The 7,278-nt window shown below is 43.6% G+C and overlaps 1 protein-coding gene across 1 annotated transcript; it reads right to left on the reverse strand.

Annotated features, from left to right (window-relative positions):
• Positions 1-5,740: 5,740 nt before the first annotated feature.
• On the reverse strand, positions 5,741-6,995 carry LOC137031114 (macrophage mannose receptor 1-like). Its single transcript, XM_067401764.1, has 4 exons — positions 6,883-6,995; positions 6,627-6,788; positions 6,488-6,520; positions 5,741-6,379 (listed from the first exon to the last, which is right to left on the reverse strand). The coding sequence occupies exons 1-4, from the start codon at positions 6,932-6,934 to the stop codon at positions 6,141-6,143; spliced, it is 486 nt and encodes a 161-aa protein (XP_067257865.1). The 5' UTR covers positions 6,935-6,995; the 3' UTR covers positions 5,741-6,140.
• Between the last annotated feature and the right edge of the window lie 283 nt (positions 6,996-7,278).

Raw genomic sequence — 7,278 nt, forward strand, 5'->3', positions numbered from 1 at the left:
CCTGGACACAGACTGGAAGAGGGCCTGTCCTGGTTGTAGGCCACTAGGCTGGACCACAGATGGGTAGACGGCCTGTCCTTGTTTGCCACTGGGCCTGAACACCGATGGGTAAAGGGCCTGTCCTAGTTGTGGGCCACTGGGTCTGGACACAGATGGGTAAAGGGCCTGTCCTAGTTGTGGGCCACTGGGTCTGGACACAGACTGGTAAGAGGCTTGTGCTGACTGCAGGCCACTAGGCTGGACCACAGATGGGTAGCTGGCCTGTCCTTGTTTGCCACTGGGTCTGGATACAGATGGGTAAAGAGCCTGTACTGACTGCAGGCCACTAGGCTGGACCACAGATGGGTAGCTGGCCTGTCCTTGTTTGCCACTGGGTCTGGATACAGATGGGTAAAGAGCCTGTACTGACTGCAGGCCACTAGGCTGGACCACAGATGGGTAGCTGGCCTGTCCTTGTTTGCCACTGGGTCTGGATACAGATGGGTAAAGGGCCTGTCCTAGTTGTGGGCCACTGGGCCTGGACACAGATGGGTAAAGGGCCTGTACTGACTGCAGGCCACTAGGCTGGACCACAGATGGGTAGCTGGCCTGTCCTTGTTTGCCACTGGGTCTGGATACAGATGGGTAAAGGGCCTGTCCTGGTTGTGGGCCACTAGGCTGGACCACAGATAGGTAGCTGGCTTGTGCTGACTGCAAGCCACTGGGCTGGACAACAGACTGGAAGAGGGCCTGTCCTAGTTGTGGGCCACTGGGTCTGGACACAGACTGGTAAGAGGCTTGTGCTGATTGCAGAGCACTGGACTGGTCCACAGACTGTGAGCTGGATTGGGCTTGGCTGCTGGACTGGTCCACAGACTGGTAAGAGGCTTGTGTTGACTGCAGGTCACTGGGCTGAACAGACTGGAAAAGTGCCTGTCCTGGTTTGCCACTGGGCCTGGACACAGATGGGTAAAGGGCCTGTCCTAGTTGTGGGCCACTGGGCCTGGACACAGACTGGTAAGAGGCTTCTGCTGACGGCAAGCCACTGGGCTGGACAACGGATTGTAAAAGGGCCTGTCCTGGTTGTAGGCCACTAGGCTGGACCACAGATGGGTACCTGGCTTGTCCTCGTTTGCCACTGGGTCTGGACACAGACTGGTAAGAGGCTTGTGCTGACTGCAGGCGACTGGGCCTGGACACAGATGGGTAAAGGGCCGGTCCTGGTTGTGGGCCACTGGGCCTGGACACAGACTGGTAAGAGGCTTGTGCTAAGTGCAGAACACTGGACTGGTCCACAGACTCTGAGCTGGATTGGGCTTGGTGTTGGCTGCTGGACTGGTCCACAGACTGGGAAGAGGCTTGTGCTGACTGCAGGCCACTAGGTTGGACCACAGATTGGTAGCTGGCTTGTGCTGATGGCAGAGCACTGGACTGGTCCGCAGCCTGTGAGCTGGATTGGGCTTGGTGTTGGATGCTGGACTGGTCCACAGACTGGTGGCTGGCTTGTGCTGACTGCAGGTCACTGGGCTGGACAACAGATGGGTAGCTGCCTTGTGGGGTCTGCAAACCACTGGGCTGGGACACAGATGGGTAGAGGGCCTGTCCTGGTTGTTGGACACCTGGCTGTGACAAAGACTGTGAGCTGGATTGGGCTTGGTGTTGGATGCTGGACTGGTCCACAGACTGGTGGCTGGCTTGCGCTGATGGCAGATCACTGGACTGGTCCACAGATTGGGAGACCACCTGTTCCAAGTTCTGGCTGCTGGCTTGAGATGATTGTTGGAGGCTGAGCAGGGCCACAGGTTGGTATCTTGCCTGCGCTAGTTGCACATCATTAGGCTGAACTGTGGAATCATTGCTTGACTGCTCTACTTGCTGCCCACTGAGCAATGGCACAAGTCCAGAACCAAAGCGGCCTTGTCCTAACTGATAGCTGGGTTGTGAAGACTCACTTTGCTGCAAAGGCTTAAAAAAAGTGGAACTTGAAGTCTGCACTGGCCTGGTACCAGAATATAACCTGGAACCAGCTTGAAGTCTACTTTTATGAGGCTTGACAATGGGCTGCACTGAAGACTGGTAGCGGACGTTCACCAATTGGCCACTGGACTGGGAGCTGGTCTCCACTAGTTGCTGGCTACTAGATGCCACAGATTCACTACTAGACTGCCCTAAAGTTTGAAAGTTGATCTGCGCTGGCTTGGGTAGAGACTCAATGCTCATACTTTCTGATTCTGTGGTAACTGCAATGGGTACAAGACTGCCATTACCAGCTGAAGACATTAGAGATCCTTGAATGTGACTTCTAGCATCAGAGTCAGAACCAGGCTTATACGAATTAGTAATTGGTCCAAAACCAGAAGAGCCATTTTGAGGATTATAGCTTACACTGCTATACACACCCTTAACTTGTGCAGCACTGTAAGTGATATTCTTAGATCTTTGAAGACTAACAGGATCCGATACATGCTCACGGCCATACCAGCTAGAGGAACTCTGTGGTTTCACATCCTGCATGGGGAGACCAGCCTCATTGTATACAGGATAACCTCCAATCTTGACAAAGCCAGCAACTAAGAAAAAAAAAAAAAAAGACACATGTTAACAAACCAGACATGTTAACAAACAGGAATTATAGAATTTGCCTGAGTAAACCTTACCACTTCCAATATCACCATGGACACAGAGACTGAGAAGTGCCAGAGAAAAACTGAAATAAAAAAAGACTTGTTAGACACTTCTTGCTTTAAAGAACAAGTAAAAAAACAAACATTGAACATCATACCTTAAGAGTCGGATAGCGGTACCCTCCATGTCCAGCCTAGAATCAGCAACTTACCACCTCAGCAATACCACTACAAAATCATAAAAACATACTTGCACCCCAGCACACACTAATGATGGTAAAATTGACTTTTTATAGTGTCAGGAACTGCCATTTACCAATTGTTTCCTGACCATCAGTTGTCATGGGAACATGTAATACTCAATTATTAGGTTCAGGTGTCACCAGTGTCTGATCACGACAACTGCCATTTCATTCCTTTTTTTAGTACTATGATTTCTGAACAGAAAGACAGCACACATACTGCTTTTTGGGATTAATTAAAATACATTAATTTTGATTCTATTTGAAGTCAGAATACATTTTAGGGAGCAGTATTATGCTGACTGTTCATAAGATTTATAGCAGTAATCTGGGCCACATTCAGCCCTGACAAAACGTTTTTTTAAACAGAAACGGTGGTGCGTTGAACACCCTGTTCTGATGACGCAAGACATGCAATTATGCCAGCTGAGAAGGCCTGTCTTTGTGTTCTTTTTGAAGAATTTTCACAGCCTGATGAAATCGGTATAAATACGTGTTTACTAATGCAAAATATGCTCAATATTACAGTCACTGCCCTTGCCATCCTGAATAAAAGAGAACATCCCAAGCGAGTGAAGGGATTTGTGGAAACTGTGGTTCCTAATTATTGTCATCCAACATTTGCCTGTTATGGTTTCAGCTATGTTAATGCATATTAAATAAGTTAGTTAGTTTTAACTGAAGGTTCAAGATAACTCTGTAAACTACACATGTGGGGAAAATTTCAGTTAAAGGTTTGCACAGAGTCAGTGTCCAGAGTCAAGGGACCTTAAACCCAATGTTATAAAGAGAGCTACTAACATAAAGTGTTGTAAAATTCAATTATGTACATAGTAGCCTATTGCTATTTTGCAGAGATAACCCTTATGGAAAGAAAATATATTTCCCTATCTATGAATGATCAATATATTGCATGATTTAACAGCAGGACATAAAGGTACATAAAGAAATCCAGATGTCATTGTAATGGATGAGGCTGGTACTCATTCATCCAGCCACTGGAGGGAGCCCTCTCCTGAATACTAACTTGAACTTTTGCTCGTTGGTTACTTCCTGTTTCACTCCTGTATAAATAGACATGTGCTGAGCTCCAATTCGCCTACTTATACTAACCCTAAAAGTATGTACGCTTTCTGTGAACAAAAAGTACTTACTTTTGAGTGTGTAGTAAAAGAGTAGACAAGCTTTGGGACACACTAACACGTCATACAATCGCGTCTTTTCTCTCTGCTGCATCCAGTCACCGTAAATTGCCCTGTCAGTCATCTTACATCCTCCACATTTCATTTAGTTAATTTCCTACCGTATCAGAGAGAAATACAGCACGTTGATCTGCAGTCGCGGGTCTTTCATGTGGAGAACTCCCCTCATATTAATGCATAATGATGCATTTAAAAGTTAATGGCCATTCGGATCTTTATAAAAGTCCACATTGGTATTTGCAGATGAAAAATAACACGGGTAACATTAAATATATATTTTCTATCAGGTTAAACTGATTATCAGTCACTCAAATCTCTCAGCATCGATCGTGTATATCCGCCATGTTTTGTAGTTTTTAACACTTTTTAATCTCACATACTATTTAGGATGGATAGTATGGACATTGGAACGCAGGGGTGCATTTCCACTGATAATTTGCGAAGTATTGCCAGTTATTCACTGCCTTACCAACCGTGTCTCATTGCCTGTTTCATTGCCTTTTTGTTACTGACCATTGTGCTTGCTTTATTGGATTTTTGCCTTTTGGAAATTGTTTTTGCCATGGTTGCCTGTTTGGACTGATTACTTGTCACTGTTTATTCTGCCTACATTATTGACTACGTCTCTGCCTGTTGTATTGGATTTGGTTGCTGATATTTATTAAACTTCCAGCATTTGGATTCCATCTTGCCTTCATGTCGAGTCCCTCACAGTTATAGTATAGAATACAGCTTCAACAGAAGACAAAAGACCCTCTGTCTACCTTCCTTCAATGCTGAGACCAATACGTTAAACATAAAATCTTTCAGTTACTTTTAATTATCAGCTGTCTTAATTTGTTCTTTATCTCAGTTGTCCTCTGTAATGTGTATTTCTCCTGCATTCATGATTACAGTAAATTTTGTTACTATTCCTTTGTCGTGCGCGTTCTCTCCAGCCACCTGCGTTTTACACTACTGTCACTCACAATGTATTTGTCTATTTGATACATCTTTTTAATTCATTATTCATTATTAATTCATTTGTATTTATTTTTTACATTTGCTGAGAGGGGACCTATAATGCAACTCTCACAAGATGTAATATAAGTCTCTGGTTCCCCCAGAATGTGTCTGTGAAGTTTCAGCTCAAAATACCCCACAGATTATTTTGTGTCCCTTTAAATGCAAATGAGCTGCTGCTCCCGCCCCCTTTCCAGAAGAGGGCGGAGCTTTAACAGCTCAACAACAACAAAGCTGGAGAATCTCACGCAGCCAAAATGAGGAAAGTGTTCAGCCTTACATTGTTCAAACCGGAGTCGACACTGATGGAGAGACTCAGGAAGAAGTTACAACTTTTAGACGTTTCTGAATGCTTAGTGGATAAATTGATGTAGTTGCTGTGGAGTTGATTCAACTCATCCACTAGCATGTGCCGTCATGTTCATCTTTTGTGTTGAATTGACCCTCGTTTGTGAAGCAGTCCGGCGTAAAATGACGGCATGTCAACAACACTCTACTACAACAACTCTTCCTCTTCTCTAAAGCAGCCCAACATGGCCCCGCCCCCTTTGTTATATAACAATATTATATAGTTTTTTTTTACAAGTTTGATCTTCATTTACCTTTCTTATAAAACAATTGCCTTTCACAATTAATAAAAGAACACATTATACACACACTTTATATTTAATGATATTTAATGATTTGTAGATTACATTTAATAGATACACTTTCATGAAAACATTTGCATTTAATTGTAAAATGTCATTATACATGTTTGGGGCTGTGTTCTCGTCGCATTTACAGTTTTGACCAGCCGACGAGTGGTGTTTCATTTTTTCATTTTGGCAAATCATTTTGCGAACTAATGGGTTCAATTGTTTCTCGGTTGGATTAGAATGTCTTGTTACATTTTTGTGATGAACACTGTAATGTTCAAAATATTTCTAAATATGTAAAATTGCTTTTTAAAAGATGTTTAACAATAGATGCTTTCCAGATGAAGTGCTCTTGAAGATGTGCTATCTGGGTCAGTGCAACATTATCAGCTCCAAAATGACTTTCAGGCAGTTGGAGTACTGTGTGTATGTGTGTGTGTGTGTGTGTGTGTGTTAGGCATGCTCATTCTGTTCGATGTTGGCGACAAGTCCCTTTGTGTCAATAGTGGCAGGAGGCCGTGTCAGGTCAGAGTTGATATAGAGTCTGTTGTCAAACGTACACTCTCCAAACACAGGCCTGGGGCTTCTCTTTAGAAACAGAAATGTGGCAAGCCCTGCCACTGCAATTATGACCAAGACGACCCCAACTGCGATGCCCGCAGAGCCATGAGGAGCATCTTCTACCACAGCGACTGCAAAATGAAACAGCATTAAATATTTAATTCATGTTATGAATTAAGGTGTAAACTTTGACAGCGCTAATTATAATTAATTTGAATTAATGAAATGTAGATGCATACGTGGTAATGATGGTTTCTCTGTTGGTGGTATAACTGAAATATAAAGACATTTTTATACATGTTAACGAAAGGTAGCCTATTCTATTAAACTGAATGGAGAAAATAAACAAATAAAGTTGCATTTGCTTGGATAACAAACCTTTTGCAGTCTTGCAAATATAAGGTCTGTAAGCATTGCAGTTTGTAGTACTCCACATTCCAGTGCTCGACTGGACCTCCACACAATAACCAGCTTCATTTGGCATCCGGGGTTTCCAGTTTGTGTAATCTACCACCGTATTATCAATCCACATCCATTCACCTGTGACACACACACACACATACACAGATGGTCAGATGGTGCTTCTGAGATCATTTTGAGTATTTTGTTTGTCTGGATTAAGTACGTTTCTAACCCGTATGACTGCGGTGCATGCCAATCCAGAACGATTTGATTCCATCCTGCATGATCTCCAAATTCTGAAGGATAAACTTGGATTCTACTGAGTCCTCGATACTCAATAATGATGCCCCTGAAATTAGAGACTGTTTTTACTTCTGCAATTATATTTTTTCTGTGATTGACTAGTGATTAAAGGGGTCATGAGAAATCAGATTTTCCTTGATCTTTTGATATATAAGAGGTCTTTGTTCCATTAAAACATCCTGCAAGTTTCATAGCTTAAAGGGTTAGTTCACCCAAAAAATGGACATCGACGAATATTTTTACATCATTGCACCATAAGCCCCGCCCACCGTTCAGTCACTTAGTTGCTGACATTTGCCTACACTGGATGCGAGCATTGCGCCAA

The sequence above is a fragment of the Chanodichthys erythropterus genome, chromosome 11 (genome assembly GCF_024489055.1).
Source record: "Chanodichthys erythropterus isolate Z2021 chromosome 11, ASM2448905v1, whole genome shotgun sequence".
In the NCBI taxonomy this organism is placed as follows: Eukaryota; Metazoa; Chordata; class Actinopteri; order Cypriniformes; family Xenocyprididae; genus Chanodichthys; species Chanodichthys erythropterus.

What these genes read in the sequence shown, in the direction of transcription:
- LOC137031114 (XM_067401764.1), bottom strand. Translation starts at nt 6,934, where the DNA reads ATGCAGGATGGAATCAAATCGTTCTGGATTGGCATGCACCGCAGTCAT. An exon ending in CATGCACCGCAGTCATACGG is followed by an intron (nt 6,789 to 6,882) that starts GTTAGAAACGTA and finishes TGTGTGTCACAG; the next exon opens with GTGAATGGATGTGGATTGAT. An exon ending in AGAGAAACCATCATTACCAC is followed by an intron (nt 6,380 to 6,487) that starts GTATGCATCTAC and finishes TTCATTTTGCAG; the next exon opens with TCGCTGTGGTAGAAGATGCT.